This window comes from Poecile atricapillus, chromosome Z (assembly GCF_030490865.1).
Source record: "Poecile atricapillus isolate bPoeAtr1 chromosome Z, bPoeAtr1.hap1, whole genome shotgun sequence".
Taxonomy (NCBI): Eukaryota; Metazoa; Chordata; class Aves; order Passeriformes; family Paridae; genus Poecile; species Poecile atricapillus.
This window is the reverse complement of record NC_081289.1, coordinates 146,232,884-146,249,799: the sequence shown is the minus strand read 5'-3', so window position 1 is coordinate 146,249,799 and position 16,916 is coordinate 146,232,884. Positions and strand designations below refer to the sequence as shown.

General features: G+C 48.3%; 1 protein-coding gene across 1 annotated transcript in view; it reads left to right on the top strand.

The window, feature by feature from the left end:
- Positions 1-16,916, top strand: part of ARK2C (arkadia (RNF111) C-terminal like ring finger ubiquitin ligase 2C) — a 52,346-nt gene extending 35,430 nt beyond the window's left edge. Inside the window, exons 2-8 of the mRNA XM_058825765.1 lie at positions 5,119-5,428; positions 7,390-7,515; positions 11,697-11,826; positions 12,838-12,942; positions 13,466-13,561; positions 14,730-14,836; positions 15,969-16,916. Of these exons, the coding sequence (XP_058681748.1) occupies positions 5,119-5,428; positions 7,390-7,515; positions 11,697-11,826; positions 12,838-12,942; positions 13,466-13,561; positions 14,730-14,836; positions 15,969-16,086 (992 nt within the window). The 3' untranslated portion in view covers positions 16,087-16,916. The remainder of the gene's footprint in view (positions 1-5,118; positions 5,429-7,389; positions 7,516-11,696; positions 11,827-12,837; positions 12,943-13,465; positions 13,562-14,729; positions 14,837-15,968) is intronic.

Below are 16,916 nucleotides of genomic sequence, written 5' to 3'. Positions count from 1 at the left end.
GGGGACTGGAAGCAGCAACCAGCAGAGCATCACACAAGGCAGGGAGATGTTGCTGGTGATCACCCAGAGACATCCCTGGCCACATTGTCCCATGCCATCACAAAGTGACACAGCCTCTTTTGGGTCACACTTGTCCCCAGTTATGCTAGAGAATCACCTAGCTCTCTTTCCCACCCCATAGATAGCCTGGCTTGCCCAAGACATGATTGATTTCTCCAGCAGATCCTGTCTCTGCCTCTATCTGTATCACAGACTTTGAGGCTTGCAAGACACCTTTTAGTCCTGGAGTATCTTGATTCAGGCATTAGCTATCTTTGTGGCTTAGCTGAGTGTAAGGCAACAAGGGCCGTCCATGCTGAGAGCTTAGGTGGGTATGGGGGGCATTTTGAGGACATTTGGCCTCAACCTGTGAAAGGAAAACTGCCCAAAACTGGAGTAAGTCACCTGCTTTGCTGACACAGATGTGATGCATTGCTCATCTCAGAGCTGCTGATCTGATGTTGCTCTGAGCTGTCATCATCTGCTACAGCAACAGCATTTAAATGGAAGGAAGCACTGTCAGGACAATAAAATGACTTTTGGCTGGTGGGCAGCCTGACAGTGATTCCAGGGCAATCAGTCCTCCACAGCTCCAGATAGGAGCAACTGGGATGATTCAAGGCACCAGGAGCATGTCAATGAATCTCACACAGGAGGCTGGCCCTCTCATCCCAACCAGAGGCTGGGCACAGCCACAGCTGTTTCCAGGCTGGCCTTGGCACAAAAGCCTCTCTAGGGTTGGTGAAGACTGTATTGCCTCTGTGGACTTCCCTGAAAATCTTCCCTGGAGATATGAAAAAGCTGGACACAATCCTGAGTAATGTGTTCTAGGGACCCTGTCTGAGCAGGAGGGTTGGACTGGACAATCTCCAGTGGTCCTTCCAACCTTAATTCTGGGATTTTGTGATTATCTCCTGGGCTGGAGAAGGCAAGTGTTTGGACATGGAGGGTAAGCCATGAAACCATCCAAGATCTGGCTAATCTCTCTTTCTGCAAAATCAAAGTATACCAATGGGGGAGGAGAATCCTTCTTTGGTATGAGGACCAAAACTTGAGTTCATTGAGCTGAAAGAAAGTCTCTGCCTTGCTGATCCCAGAGAAACGTTGCCTTCATGTGGGCACCACTGGGCAGGTGATGGGGAACAAGGATTGTGGAGCCACTTAGTGGCTCTGGAGCATGATAGGCACACTTTATATCCTCATGGTCTTTGCTGTGGAAATGTCCCCAAAGCTTGGCTAATGAAAATGTCAGCTCTGCCCTTGTACTGGGGAGTGAAAACAAAAGCTGGAATGTGGTATCAGGACTTGGTTTTAGTCATGGATTAGTCTCCGCTGTGGCAGACATTGCTATCCAGGCAAAAACCAGATTAAATCAGTGAATCCAATTTTCTTGAAGTACCTTATGGGCAATGTTTATGCTTGTTGGTCTCAATGTAAATGTGATCTAGGACCACACATGTGGCTTGGAAAAGAGGGAGAAGATGTGCTAGCAGAGTACTCACTAATAGGCCTTCTGGCTCTCCACAATTCCCTGACAGGAGGGGGCAGCCAGGTGGGGGTCAGGCTCTGCTCCCCAGGAACAAGCGGCTGGACAAAATGAAATGGCCTTGAACTGTTCCAGGAGAGGTTTAGGTTGGGTATTGGGGAAAGTTTCTTCACAGAAAGTGTGGTCTGGCTTTGGAAGAGGCACTCAGGGAAGTGGTGGAGTCCCCACCTCTGGAAGTGTTCAGTAGTCACGTGAATGTGGCACCTGGGGGCAAGGCTTGGTGGTGAACACCACGACTCTGGGTCAATGAACTCGCTGATCTTAGAGGACTTCTACAACTGTAACAATCCTGTGATTCTCTGACAGTTTTAATGTGTGAACCTCTGTGGAATTCAAAGGGATGAGCACCTGCTTTTGGTGTTGATTGTGGTGAGTTACCTGGACAAGGATGCTCAGCTCATGTTTGCAGGCTGACACTGTATTCACCTTGTGTACATGAGACCAAAATGTGGACTTGAAAAGTAATCCCTACCAGGGCCCTTTGCTTCTAGATGCAATGAGCTGGAGAGGGCAAACCCAAAAATAAATAACTTAAAAAACATAACGTTCTGTTTTGAGTTGTTATTTGTTTGCCAGGGCTTTCTGGGGCTCACCAGCACCCTGCTTAGTGAGGACTGGCTCTTTGTTTTGCAGACTGGCTTGGTTATGCCAGCAGTGTGATTGGATAACTCTTAATAAGCATAGGATTGCTGAAGTATTCCCCAAAGTCTTTGGTTTGCTGTAAAAATCCTCATCAGCAATTGGATTAGTTGAAGAGAATGAACAATTACTGCATGGGGTAATGTGTTGTGTTAAGACAAATTGATGGGTTTTATTTAATCGTATGGTCTCGGTCACATCTTGATGATGTTATTCCTATGAAGGAAAATGCATCACTGAACCAGTAGGTACTAACAAAAAGTAGTGAAAACTGCTTTATTTAATTAGTTCCTAAAGATAAAGCAAATTGACTCTGTACCAAAAGAAAATGAGTTAGGCTTTTGCTTTCAGATTTATTAGCTTTGCATATCTTCTTGCACACGTACCACAGATAAAGTTCACATGTTCTGGACCTTGGGAAAGGTCTGTCTTTGTATGAAAAGCAAAATCCAAATCAGAAATAGGACCAGCTGATCAGCCCACCTGGTGTTCTCTAGTTCACTGTGGCTCTGTCATCAAAGGCCCTCCAGACATTTAACTAAATCAGGGTTCCCAAGACTCAGTAAAAGCTGGAAATTGCTGGCTGAGGTTACACCAGGCACTGAGAGACAAGAGAGTCATAGGAGATGAGAGACAGGCTTTCTATGTTTTCCTTATGTGTTAGAGAATATGTCCCAGCAAATGTGGGGGAGTTTCACTGAGTTTCACTGTCTTGTATCCCCCCAAGACATTTTTGTCTGAAACACAGCTGAACTGCAGCCTGGTGTCACAAGCTGGTGTGTTGATGTGTGCAGAGGGTTTAGCACTTTTACCTGCTCTGACACCTTTTCCTCAGGCCCCATGGAAGCCTGGGGATGCTGAATGGCTCACCTGTGACCTGCTGCAGCAGTTCTCCACTGGGAGGACACATGGCCATCAGAGGCTGAGCAATTCACCACGAGTTCCCTGGCAAGTACCAAGCACACACAGCAGTCAGGAGGCTTTTCCTCACAATTCCCTTCAGCAATGGGCCAGGGAAGTGCAGGACTCCCATTTCATTGCTCAGCCCTTACTTCTTTGTGGTGAATTTGGGCCAGGCCGCCAGCAACAAATACAACCTGCAGGGGAACAGGGTATATGAGTGGCTCTTTGGCCTGGGTTTGCAGCTCTGTCATTGAGGAACAGCAGGTCTGATCCCACCACCTCTGGTTTTAATTAATATCGTGGTCAAATCATGCTGGTTATCTGACAGCAGGGGAAATTATCACCTCGAGAAGCACTGCTGTGGGTGGCACATATTGTGTAACCTGCTCTCTCTCAGAGGGGCACTGTGGAGGATTAGTTTGTATTTAAGAGACTCTGTGTGTGATTATGCACAGTTTTGCAAGCCATCCATTTCTGATAGGCCCTCTCCTGTTGTTTCTCCTGCTGGCATCTGGCTTGCTCGGGACTCCCTGAGCTGCTGTGATGGGCTGGCCCTGCCTGCCAGGGAGATGTGAGCAGAAGGGATCTGGGTGAAGAAGGCATGATGTGCATGCTTCTGCTTTGGGGTGGCATAGTGTCTCTTGGTGCTGTTGTTCTGGGATATTTTGTACCATTCACAAAGATGAAAACAGAAAGAGGTGGATGGGGTGTGCAAAAAGTGTAAAAGGGCAGGTGCCCCATGCTGGGGCTGATCCTCAGCAAGGAGGCATCTCTAAAACCTCACTCGAGTCCCATCTTTCACCTCTGAGTTGACTCTTTCCCTAGTTTAAGAGCCAAAAGTTTTGCATGATGCCTGTAAATGCTCCAGGAATGTAGGAATTAACACACTGGACTGGGCCAAGGGCCTGTCCAAGAGAGGATCTTGAGCAAGGTGCAAGCCAGTGCCAGATGTTTTGCAAAACGCCTCCACTATGGATATCTTTCACACCTCATTTCTTCCTCATTCCCATCAGCTTCATGACCGGTCTCATAGCAGCCCATGTTGTGCTTCCAGCAGCTGCTCTTTCCCTGCATGCAGCTCATGAGGACTGGTTATTGAAGGATCTCAGCAAGCACACAGGGCCTTCATCCCCGCTCTCAGAGGTGGAAGTTGTCTCATTCACATCCTAAAGTCAGTGTGAGGCGATTTTTTAGAGCAGAGATTATTTCCTTGTCTGTGAGACATTTTTAGAGAGGCAAAGAAGTTACTTGCAGGGAAAGCCTACAATTCAGAGAAAGCATCAAAACTTCAGTGAGATAATATCCAAAACCCAAATATTTTAGAAAGCAGGTTTTGTTGTTTTTTCCCTTTTCTAAAGTGTTGAGTCTATATTACAGAATGGTTTGGGTTGGAAAGGCTCTTTGAAAGTAATGTAGTCCAACCCCACTGCCATGGGCAGGGACATCTCTCACTAGACAAAGTTGCTCCAAACTCCATTCTACCTCGAACACTTCCAAGGATGGTGTATCCATGTCTTTCTTGGGCAATCTGTGCCAGGGCCTCACCACCCTCAGCACAAAAAAATTTCTTCCATCTGTCTAGTCTGAATCTCCTCTCTTCTAGTTAAAAAAATCACTCCTTTTTCTATCTCCGAAGGCTCTATTAAGACTTTTGTTCTTTTTCTGTTTAAGATAGGAAAGCCAAAACAAGCTCGAAGCAGTTTTCATCAGTACACACTTCAACTTGGAGCCAAAAAGAGACTTTGAACCCAAATCTATGTTTTGGCTCCAATGTTTTCTTGGAGGAGAAATGCCATTAGTCAAAATCAGCACTTTTTCTTGTAATCAGCTTTGACTGACTTGTTCTCTTTTATTTGTATTTTTTTTTATAAACCTTCTGGAAGCGGAGAGTAACAGCCATTCGCCCAACCCTTGCCCCGGGTGGGCGACCACGGGGCTGGTCTGCCCTGGCCGCTGCTGGCCCCCGTGACCGCTGTGCTCTTCTCTTCCAGGTGCTCCCTTTCAAAGGTCTCAGCATCCCCATGCTACCTCCTGCCGGCATTTCCACCTGGGTCCCCAGCCTCAGCTCTCCGCCGACTTCGCCCTGCCTCACGCGGTGCAGCCGCAGCCAGGGCTGGCTCCCCACATGGCCCCCGCGCACCAGCACAGCGGCCCCCTGCACCAGCCCCTGGCGCCCGTGCCTGCCCTGCCCTTCCAGGACGTCGCCGGGCCCTCCTTCCTACCTCAGGCGCTACACCAGCAATACCTCCTCCAGCAGCAGCTCCTCGAGGCGCAGCACCGCCGGCTCATGCCCCATCCCAGGTAAGGGGACCCCGCTCTTCCCAAGGGATGTGGAGAAGCCGCGCCAGCCTCACGTCGCCTGTGGAACCCCGGCCGCGCCGGCGGCGTTGGGCTTTCTTCTCAAGCTCACCTGTGTGCCCTGAAAATGCATCCACTGGAAGGGAGGCTGCAGGGCAGGCTGCACCTGAAGGTGGGCCCTTCCTGCGGGGATCCCAACTGTGCTCCTCTAGTGTGTCCCATTATTGTCACTCCTAGGAGAATCATGATGGTGTTGTTGGGGACCTTTCCTGTCTCTGAGTGCTTGAGCTACATCCTTGTAGCTGCTGTTCCAGAACCATGCAAGAGGCTGTGTCCACCTCTCACCAGGTTATACACATGGAGGTCTTGCTGCTCAGGGTTTGGCAGGCTTTCTCTCTTTGTGGGGGAATGATGCCACTGACCTGGAGCACACTCTGTCACAGAGAGCATCCTAAATCCACACTGAGCTGACAAATGCAGAGAGAATTGCTGTAACTCAGCAGAGATGGAAAAGGATGCCTGGCCTTGTCTTGATTGTGTTTCTTGAGAGAGGAGTGATTTTTTTTGGAAACATATGGAAGCTATTTGTGGGTTGTACCCATGGATCAAGAATCAGAGGATGAGACTTTGCAATGGTGCTTCATTTGGAAAGAATGTTACGGATAGAAAACCCTTTCTTTCCATGTCCTTTCTGCCTGAAAATTGTATGTTCTTCTCATCATTGTTTTGTTTTGCATAAGCTGGATTTTAGGTGGATTTAATGATTAGCTAATAATTGGGTAGCAAGTATGTTCAAGGCTGAGAAACTGATGATACAACTGTTTATCTCTTAGTCATAAGCTGAATTCAAATAAAAGCACAGAGCACAATTCCACGCAGAGTCTGCTTTGGTAAGAGCTGTTAGTGTTGTATTTGCAAGGGGGCTGTGGTGTGGAAGAAGGCAGGAACCTCTTGCCCAGTCCCAGTGCTTGTCTCTGAAAGCTGCAATGGAGCAGGATGTCAGAACCTTTACAGGTGTGGGGCAGGAGGTCCCAGTAATGGGAATATGGGTTATGCCTTTGAGAGTGAAACCTCTGAATTGAGGCTGCATGAAAAGTTATTTACCTGACAGCTCCCTGCTCCATTTGCCCTGGTTTTTTTTTTCCTGGAGATTTTCTTTGTGATGGTTCCACTGGTATAAAGTAACTTCTCAGGAAGCAAAGGTTAGGAGTCTGTCTGTAACGCAAATCCTGCTTGTGCATCCACCTTGTCTCTTGCCAAATGTGGGCACTGATCCAGCAGCACACGCTCTTCCTCTGAGTAGTTCAAATAAACAGTAATCATGAGACTCAAATCCCTAGAAAAACCTTGCTGTATTTTCTAGCACTTTCTTTTCCCTGCCTGCAATGGCAGCAAAGCAGAGGGAGAAGGATTTGGAACCCAGCCTGGCTTGTCCATCATCCAAAGAAATGTTGGCAAAGGCCAGTGGGAGTTAATTCTGCTTTCAGTCACTCGTGAGTAATCTGGTTATGAATGAGGTTCCCCAGGAGTTTATGGACTGCACAGGAGATGAGACAACCTGCAGCTTCTTTATGGTGATGGATCACGGCTGAAGCAGGGGCACGTTTTACCTTGTGTGTTGTTTGTGGGGCTGACTGTAGCAAAAAAGGAAATAGTGCAAACTGCACAAAGCTGCTGAGAAGTTGTTTGGTTCCCCTTTGTCTCTGAATGTTGCCAGCAAATAGGATCTCCTGTAAACTGAGCGTATGTGGGTGCCACAGGGCCTGAGAGTGGATTACTACGTGATGGCTTTGAGGGAATGACAGCCCTGGGTCCCTCTTCCAATCATCCTTTACACCTGCCTGGAGTGCTTTGCTTTGGACACTTGTCCACAAGCCCAGATTTTGTGGTTTGCCCAATTCTCGACAGGAATTCCAGCGTCCACTCATGTCTGACCCTCCCTGTTGCTGCTCTCCTCCCCACAGGCGGGCCCAAGAGCGCATGTCGGTCCAGCCTCACCGCCTACACCCCAGCTTCGACTTCAGCCACCAACTGCAGACTCCACAACCCATGGGGCCCCAGCCCAGGTATTTGGCAGAGGGCACAGACTGGTAAGTGATCCCCATTTCACTGCTGCATACAATGAGGGGTTTGAAAAGTCCTGGGAAGGCTGCGAGTTTTGGGGAATGCCATCAGGGATCAGAGCTTTGATGAAACTAATGAGTCAGCTCAGAGGTAACAGTGTGGGGAGTGTGCAGTGGGAAAACTCCTCTCTGAGAGGTCTGAGAGAGTGTGAAAGTCTCCTCTATAAATGAATCATTGAATCATTTAGGTTGGAAAAAGCCTTGTAAGAATGTGAAGACCAACCATTCCCCAGCACAGCCAAGGCTACCCTGACCCATGTCCTCAAGTGCCACATCCAAATGGCTTTTAAATCCCCCCAGAAGTGGGGACTCCAGCATTGCCCTATGCAGCTGTGCCAGGACTTGACAACTCCTTGGGTGAAGACATTTTCCCTAATAGGCAATCTTAACTTCCCCTGGCACAACTTGAGGCCATTCCCTCTCCTCCTGTTCCTTCCCCTCCTCCTGTACCCTGGGAGCAGAGCCTGACCGCCCTGGCTGTCCCCTCCTCGCAGGGACTTGTGCAGAGCCAGAAGGTCCCTCCTGAGCCTCCTTTTCTCCAGGCTGAGTCCCCCCAACTCCCTGAGTTGCTCCTCATCAGACGTGTGCTCTAGAACATTCCCCAGCTCCATTGCCCACATTTAGGCACACTCCATTGTTGTTGCTCATAACTTTTCACCTACAGATTTAGAATGAAGCCAAGCATTAATTCCCCCAAGTTGTTCTTTGTGCTGTAGGGCACAGAGAGTGTTTTTCCCTGTAGACCACTGTCTGCCTGAACTAGACCCTTTGCTGTCCTTCAGGCACCCAAAACCCAGTGGCCATAATATTTTTTGTGGTTCCAATTAGGGAGCATCACGCTACCCTGCCATGCAGGGTGGTATAAATGGAGATTTGTTCATCATTCTCCAACTGCAGTGTTCAATACCCTGGAAAACCTTTGCAGGAAATTGTTCATTTCATTTTCAGAACAGGTTGAGAGCCCTTGAACAGTTAATAAAGTATGGTAAACTGGTCAAAAGAACGAGAAAATAAAAACATTCTTCTGAGTCATTGCTTGTAAGCTAAGCAAAGTCCATTCTGTGAACTGAATGGAAAAAATATCATGTGAACTTGTAATTAGAGACAATCGCAATGTATTTGCACAAGGGGACCAAAATAAAATGGCACAGGAAGTCCTAATGATGGCATTTCCTAACATCTGAGCACTCCACTCTGCAAATGAAAAGTCCTTGTAACCCAGGGTTGTTGCTTTTTTCCCCCTTCAGTGCATAATACACCATCTAAAATATGACCACATCCTTCTGCAATTTTCTTCTCAGGTGCTCCCATTATTGGCACTCCTGTGGGCTGAGTGTGGTCGGGATGACATTGTTCGGGTTGGTTTGCAAAGCAGTTCATGTACCATCTGGATAGAGCGATTCTTTCTGCCTCTCTTTCAGCTCAGAGTGCTTAATTATAATCATTAGAAGTATCTGATAAAGCATCACTAAGTGCCTTCCCCCTCCCTCCTTTTCTCCTCTCTGTTGCTCCATAGCTTTATAAAACCTAAGGAGTGGGGGTGACAGGAACCATACATGGTGAGCATATGTTTGGGTGACTCACTTTCCCTTGGGGCACATGTACAGTTTTGCCCAGTGACAAATATGAAAACTACCCTCTCTAATGTGTTACCCCCAGATGAGCAGCAACAGCAGTGTTTTCTCTGAGGCTGTAGGTGGTGGGCGCTGCCACAGGAGGTGGAAGTGGGGAGGGAAGGAAGATCTGAGGAAAGATCAGTCGTCTCAGCCCAGCCCCAACTGAAATCTTCTGTTGTGGAATAAAATAAAGTCCCGTTTGGTTCGTTAAATCATCATCTGCACACACATGTAGTGATGACCATCCTACCTGTTATCTGGTATCTTATCTTTCACCCCTTGGTTGTTGGCAGCCCATTTACCACAAGCATCACAGCTCTCGAACCTCTCACCTGAGCATCAAGGTGCTGTACAGTTGTTCATGTAACATGGGCTAGAAAATAATGGTTAGCTCCATTCTCCTTCAGCAAGTGTGCTCTGCTTTTTCACCCCCAAACCCTGAGAAAACTCTGTTCCATGCTGTATTCTTCTTTGGACACATTTGTAGACCCAAAGCAACACTTCAAAGAACCTCAACGTCTGATTTTAAGTCTCTAGATGCACAAAAAGTTCAGCAATTCTGTTAATGCAGTTACTTGTGCAATTTAATAATGTCCATTCACCTTTGAGAGATCTTTTCAATCCTTGATCTCAATGCACTCCATGAATTACCACATCTGTTCCATAGACAGGGAGTATGGGAAGGCAGAGAGGAAGCGGATCAAGGTCATGCATCAAGAAAGTGGCAGGGCTGGGAATGGACCCAAAGCCTCCTGATTTCCAATTGAGCTCTCCATCAGCCTGGGAACAATCTTAAGCAATTGGGTAAATATCCAAAATGGGGATATATGAGCTGGAAAGTGCCAAGACCTGTAGATTCTCACCCTGGCTGTGTTCCTGCCAGTTGCCTGCTGTGTTTTATCCTCTGCCAGGTTTTGTCTGTCTAGCACATGGCTAATACAGGGCCAGCAAAGGTAGTCCCTCCCCTGGCTTCAACTTAAAATCATAGAACTACAGAATATCCTGAGCTGAAAGGGACCCATGGGGATCGTTGCACCCAGCTTGTGGTGGGTATTAGGGAGTTCTAGAGCACTGGTGCTGCTGCCTGGTGCACAGGCTGTTCTGGATGAAGGATTTCTGCACCTACTGTCCCCTCAGGTCCCCTTCTTGTGGTGGGTGAAAGCAGTTTCACAGCTGCTGGAAGACACATCTGTCCTTCATGCAGGGGAGAAGTTGGAGGCTGAAATGGGAAGCCACCCTTGTGCTCCTATTAGCTTTGCCTTGGGAAATGTGAAGAAAATTGTTATTAGAGCACAGGATTTTGTAATGATGATAAAGTAAATGGTGTTCAAAGCACTCATTTGTCGAGTGACTCTTAGGCTGGAGAGAATAGGGATCAGCTAATTGGATTAGAGATGGAGATTCTGGTCCCACTCACACTCTCTCCATGTGGTGTGGTAGTGGTGGGATTGTAGTTGATCTCTGTTGGATTGAGCAGAGCTGTGATATTTGATGGGATCTTGGTTATGGCAAGTCTGGGGATTGAGCTGAGTTAGTTTTCTGGAGGATAAAAGTGCCCAGATTCACCAAGCTGAGCTCCATCTCTGCTCACCAGGTTATGTTCAGGCAAGCAGGGCCATCAGGGATGTCTTGATAGTGTCCCTCCAGTTTTGTGACACCCTTTCCTACAGCAGCCTCATCCAGACATTTCTTAAAACCTTTATATTTTTTGCACAAATTACAGTTCTGGAGTTCACAGAATCATAGAATTCCAGAATGGTTTGGGTTGGACAGGACCTCAAAGATCATCTTGTTCCAACCTCTGCCATGGGCAGGGACATCTTCCACTATCCCAGGTTTCCCCAAGCTCTGTCCAGCCTGGCCTTGGAGACTTCCAGGGATCAGGGGCAGCGACAGCTTCTCTGAGCACCCTGTGCCAGGGTTTCACCACCCTCACACCTCAAACCCTTGCCACCCTGAGAGTGGATTCAGGCAAGGCATAGTGTCCTTTGTCTCCCCAAATCCTGCCATGATCTGGGCTGGGAGACCTCTAAGGGGAGCACAGGCACATCAAAAAAGCCCACCGACAATGCCCATTAAGCTTTTAAAATCTACCAGAATGGTTAATTTTTGAGTCCCTTGAGTAACTATGTGTGGTCCTGGAAAACATTCAAGTCAAACTGCAATAGTTTGCAGCACTGGCAGCACAGGAAGGTCCTGATCTGACCAGGCTGAGTTACTGAGCCTGGGTATCTTTTTGTGCCACCAAAATACTCTTGTTCTGAAACCAGCAGGGTGCATATGCGCAGCTCTTGACCCCAGAAAGCTCAAATGCTATCTGGCATAGAAACAACCCCTCACTCCTTCATGGTGGCCTGGTGGATGATTCCCCAAACTGGAGGAAACTTCCTTCCAAGCTGTACCTTCTCCCCAGGCTGAGGGGCTCAGGGCAGCCCCGTGCTCAGCAGGGAGGTTGCCCTTTGAGCATGGTTTGCTGCTGCCCATGAACACAAGAGCACACTCAGAGCCACGTCCTCCTCCTGGTGCCCACAGGGACCTCAGCGTCGACGCGGGGCTGACTCACGCCCAGTTCCAGGTTCGGCCGGTGCCCCAGCCCTATCAGCATTACTTGGCTACACCTCGGATGCACCATTTCCCCAGAAGCACATCCTCAACCCAGATGGTAAGTGAAATGCTTTTACTGAGAAATGTTTTATGCATTGTCTGCCAGAAAGCAGTCAAAATAAAGGCTGCTATCTTTCTATCACCTGTCTTCTGCAAATCCCACTTATCTCCGGCCGTGGGAGGGAGTGTCTGAAAGGATAATGTTGCATCACTGCACTGGATTAGAGAAAGAAAAGAAAAGCTCAGCTGTTCTGGAAGGATTCGGTCCATTGCTTGCAGCACCACGTTCACAAGCTGGTCTGCAAAACATGGGCAGGATGTGAGAGACTCAGCAGTTAATATTAATAATATTAGTAGTAGATGAAGGAGCTGTGGTCTCCCAGGACTTTTTTTCTGGCTTTGAATGCAGAAGGACTGGCAGTGGGTGACTGCCTTCCCTGGTGTCAGCCCCAAGGACCATGCCTCATCACATTGTTGCTCTCCATGCTTTGATGCCACCTGTAAAGGTTTTATATAACCTCTTGCACAGGTGGAGGTGGGATCAATGAGAAGACAGGCTGACTGGGGTAATTTTCTACCCCTTCTCCTAGCAGGGTGCTGTATTTGGAACTAAGTCATGCCAAGCACTGCTAATCCTTAAAACATCCTCAGAAATCCCACGAGGGTGCTTTTCCCTTGTGCTGTAGTCAGATCCTAACACCTGTGTACAAAAGCTAGCCTTTAAAAAAATAAACAATCAAAGCTTGGATGAACAGAAATCTACCCATTTAAATGAAATAAAATTTCATTGTAATCTAATTAGTGTTGGGAGTTTAGAACCACAATGGATGATACAGGAATTATTATAACAGATAGTTTATTTGTAAGAAGTGCATGCTCTTAGCTATCATTTGTAGGAATTGTATTTGATAAAACCTCATTTTTTTGTTATCAAAAGGCTTAAATTGGTGAAGGTGTCAATCTACTCTTTCAATTTGAGTTTTTAAAGTATTAGATTTACATCAGGGCACACAAGGGTTTTCTGTAGGCAAGTACAGCTGGCTTTATTTTTCTGCCTCACTTTTTTCAGGTTGTTCATGAAATAAGAAATTACCCTTACCCTCAGCTTCAGCTGCTTGCTCTTCAGGGACTGAACCCAAGCAGGCACACATCCGCTGTGCGGGAGAGCTATGAAGTACGTATCTGGAGATGGGAATTACTCATTTTTAAAGTGCTGTGAGTTTATGCAAGCTCTGGTATAAAGCTATAAGACTGTTTTTTATGACGTGGCAGTTGCAATGAGTGTTTCATCAATTTTAGTAATAACTGGGAAGTGACTGGGTTAAGTTTGGTAAAAGATGGTTTACTCCAAGGTGCCTGGGTTAGGCTTGGGTTGACTTTGGCTCCTTTCATGTCTGTGAACAAAGTGCTCCAGATCAATGGGGTTTTTGTTTCCCAGCCTATCAGATGAAGCTCAGATCCCACCCTAATTTGTGAAATATTGGATATCTAGCTCTTTGCTTCGAGCTCTTGGTTATTATCCCAAGTGCCAGGGATCATATCCATCATTACAGCATGGCTGATTTGGGTTTGATGGACATTTCCACTGAGGAGAGGACAGGAAGGAGCCTCAGTTGCCCGCAGGTATGGTTGTGTAGTGGGACCTGATGCCTTGGGAGCAGTGGGGATGGCACTTTCCTGATGTTCCTGTGCCACAGGAGCTGCTGCAGCTGGAGGACAGGCTGGGCAGCGTGAGCCGGGGCGCCATCCAGAACACCATCGAGAGATTCACCTTCCCCCACAAGTACAAGAAGGTGAGTGCCCCAAAACACGGCACGGCTGCCAGCCCCTCTCAGTCGGCCAAGGGCTGTGGGCACAGAGCAGAAGGAAGGACCTCGGTGGGTCGCAATCCTCAGGGTTGGCAAACTGGCACCATCAACCAAACCATCCCCCGAGGCGGGGGAGCAGTGTAAAACCCAGCAGTGGTGCTTTGGTATCTTGCGGGGCTCCCGGGGCGGAAGCGGTGGCTCAGCTGCCTGTTTCTCACTTCTAGGCTAGGAAGCTGCGGGCCAAATTTTCAAAAGGGTCTCAACCTTCTCCCACCCAGCGGGTGCAATTTCCCCCCTGTCCGCAGCTGGTAAGAAAGTGCACACCACCAAGGGGGCTTCGTGCATGCAAACCTGCCCCGTTCTGCATGCAAGCGGCGCAGCCCCGCGCCCGCCGTGAGGGCAACGGCTCCGCGCCCGCCGGGACCTTGTCCTCCCCTGGCTTCACGAGGGGTGTCTCCTCTGTCGGAGCTGACCTCCTGCCCATGAGGAAATGGGTGGCACAGTTCTGGGTTGTGCTAAGTAGGAACTGGGAAGAATGCTTGTCTGGGTAGTAGTTTCTTGTGTTGGTCACTCCCGGCTGGAGGGTAGGGATGTTGCATTGCCCAGGTTGGAAGTGAGGTAATTCCTGCTGCACTTGTCTCTCATCGCATCTCCAGTGAACCCAGGAAAAAGATATGGATAGGAATGGATGTGTGGGGAAAAAGGGGAAGCTGACAGGTTAAGCACTGCCCTGTGGTGCAGCAGGGGGCTGGGCCAGTGGCCAAGCTGGCATAAGGGGCACAGTGGTTGCCCTTCCTGGCAGTGGTGGCACCATGAGCTTTGGGGTCTCTCCAAGGAGAAGCCTCCAGCAGAGGAGACCATGGGGCCAACCCCACTCCAAGGAAGTTGTGGGGGGTTGTATTAGGGCAGCAGAGGACAGGCTGCTCCTTGGGGTACTGCCACCAGCCTCACTGCCACCAGCCCCAGGAGGAGACATGCCAACCTGCAGCCTGTTGGTGACACATTCTTCTTGCTGGCTGGGTTGGCTTCCCCAAGCTGGAAGATCTGGCTGATAGATGGAGATCTTATTGTTTATCTTCCTGCAACTACCCAGGATTGGGACAGAATTAGAAAGGCAAGGTCTAACCAAGTGGTGTCTTTAACCTTGCTGCAGAGAAGACCACAGGAAGGCAAAGCTGAGCAAGACGATGGTGAGGAGTCAGATACCGACGAGAAATGCACAATCTGTCTGTCCATGCTTGAGGACGGAGAGGACGTCAGGTGAGATCCTTTCATTCCCTCCTCTGCCTCGTGATGCCATCTGAGTTGTGTTTATTTGGATTAATGCAGCTGTGCACTGGTGGGGTTGTCTCTGTTCTTGTCCTGAGAAACTCACCTGGGCTGTTGCAAGGTCTGGGAACCCAAATGCTTTGCAAACAGACATTGGTATGGTCCGCAGGCAGGAGGAGCCCTGCAGCAGCAGGGAGTCAAGTTTTTATAGTGTTTCCTGGGTTTGGATCATCTGCTTCCAGGCTGTGCCAGCTGGCCAGGTGGCAAAGTGTCAGAGAAGGGTAGGTCAGACTGATCTCTGACAACCATCTGGAGCTTGGGGTCATCAACATCTGAGCTTGACAGATGACCAAAGTATGATAAAAAGCAGTGTTAGTGTGAAGTCCAGGAGAGTTGGGCTTGTGTCCAAGACACAGCTGCTTTATTGTAGAGTAAGTAGGATTACTCTGCCCACATGGTCACAGGGAGCCATCCCCAGCCAACAGAACTCCAGCTGTCTCTAACAAACATCCCAGGCTGTTGACTGGGTCAAATCTCTGCTTGTGAGAGAAGGTGGGGATAAGAAATTGCAAGAGGCTGAACTACCATGGCTGAAGGGACTGCAGGTGAGAAGTACCCAAGTCTGCTTCTCACCCTTAAAATGTCAAGAAAAGCCCTGATCCTTTTGCTGTGAGTTCTTGTCATTCAAGGTTCTCCTGTATCACAAGGGTGATGTGTGGTGATGGCAGAGGTGATGTAGGTAAAACGTGACCAGGTTCCCTGGGGACACCCATGTAGGAATGCTGTGGACCCACCTGGCTGCTCATGTGACACAACCATGAAGGAGGCTTTGGAGTATTATCTTGCTCCTGAAAGATTAAAATTTAGCAGCCAGCACAATTAATAACTGGAACAACTCAATTCAGGATGGTGTGGGGGTTTCTAATCGGCCAAGGAGGACACTATCTCCAGCCCACTGCTCTGTGTGGACTGGCATGGCTGGGAAAGGCTGCAGGACCTTGGTGGCAACGGTGTCACCACAGCAGGGTTTCCCATGTTCAAAACAGCCCCAGATGCTGATTTTCAGCTCTTCTTGGTCCCTTGGACCTCCTCCATCCTAACAGTGGTGTTTTTATCTCTGCAGGCGATTGCCCTGTATGCATCTCTTTCACCAAGTGTGCGTGGACCAGTGGCTGGCCACCAGCAAGAAGTGCCCGATCTGCAGGGTGGACATTGAAACACAGCTCGGCTCGGACAGCTGAAAAGACTAGCTGGACACACCATTTTCCTTACCAGGTCGTATGGCCATAAACCCTTGCAGCGAAATTTTTTGCCTTCTGAGCCATTTGATTGAGAGGGGAAGTCTGCAGGCACGTTAGTGAGGAGAAGGAGGTGGTGATACAATATCTAGCAGTAGGAGATATTGCACATATACGCAGGATACAGGCCCAGTGAAAGGGAGCTGGCATTCCCGGAGCTCAGAGACCCCGTGCTGCAGAAGATTTTAGTGTTGAATATGAAGGAACTAGTTGTGGTAGTCCGGCCTGTCAATCCTGCTTTTCATGGGGATTGTATATATACCTCTCAAATATGTAGAAACATGTTAGGGGTCCTTTAGCTATTTCTATGGATGGCAGCTGGAGCATGTTAGCTTAAGAAATGTTGTGTTTGATGCCCTACTCATCTTGTGGTGGACATGTTGCTGTTACCTAATTTGCACCAAATATTTTTTCATAGATTCCTTATTTTGGTGCCTGATTAATACATTGCAGAGGGGGAATAAAGAGGTCAAACTTTCCCATCCTTGGGGTGGGGGAAAGAGGAGAAAAAGCAAAATCCTGTTTACAGTCAGAAGGGTTTGCGCTCTTTGCCTCAGCCGCGTGTGCTTCTTTCCCTTGCATTTAAAGTGTGTTGCAAATTTAGAGAAGCTTAATAAAAATAAAAATTGGGGATAAAATGAACGAAGCAATAGGGAAAAGCTTCGTTCCTGCTTGTCTGCTGGTGCTGGACACTTTCTGTAGCGGCACAGTATTTGAGTAGATGCTGTTTCTTTGCTTTCTGTATTTTAACAAAGTAGCTTGTCATATCAAAA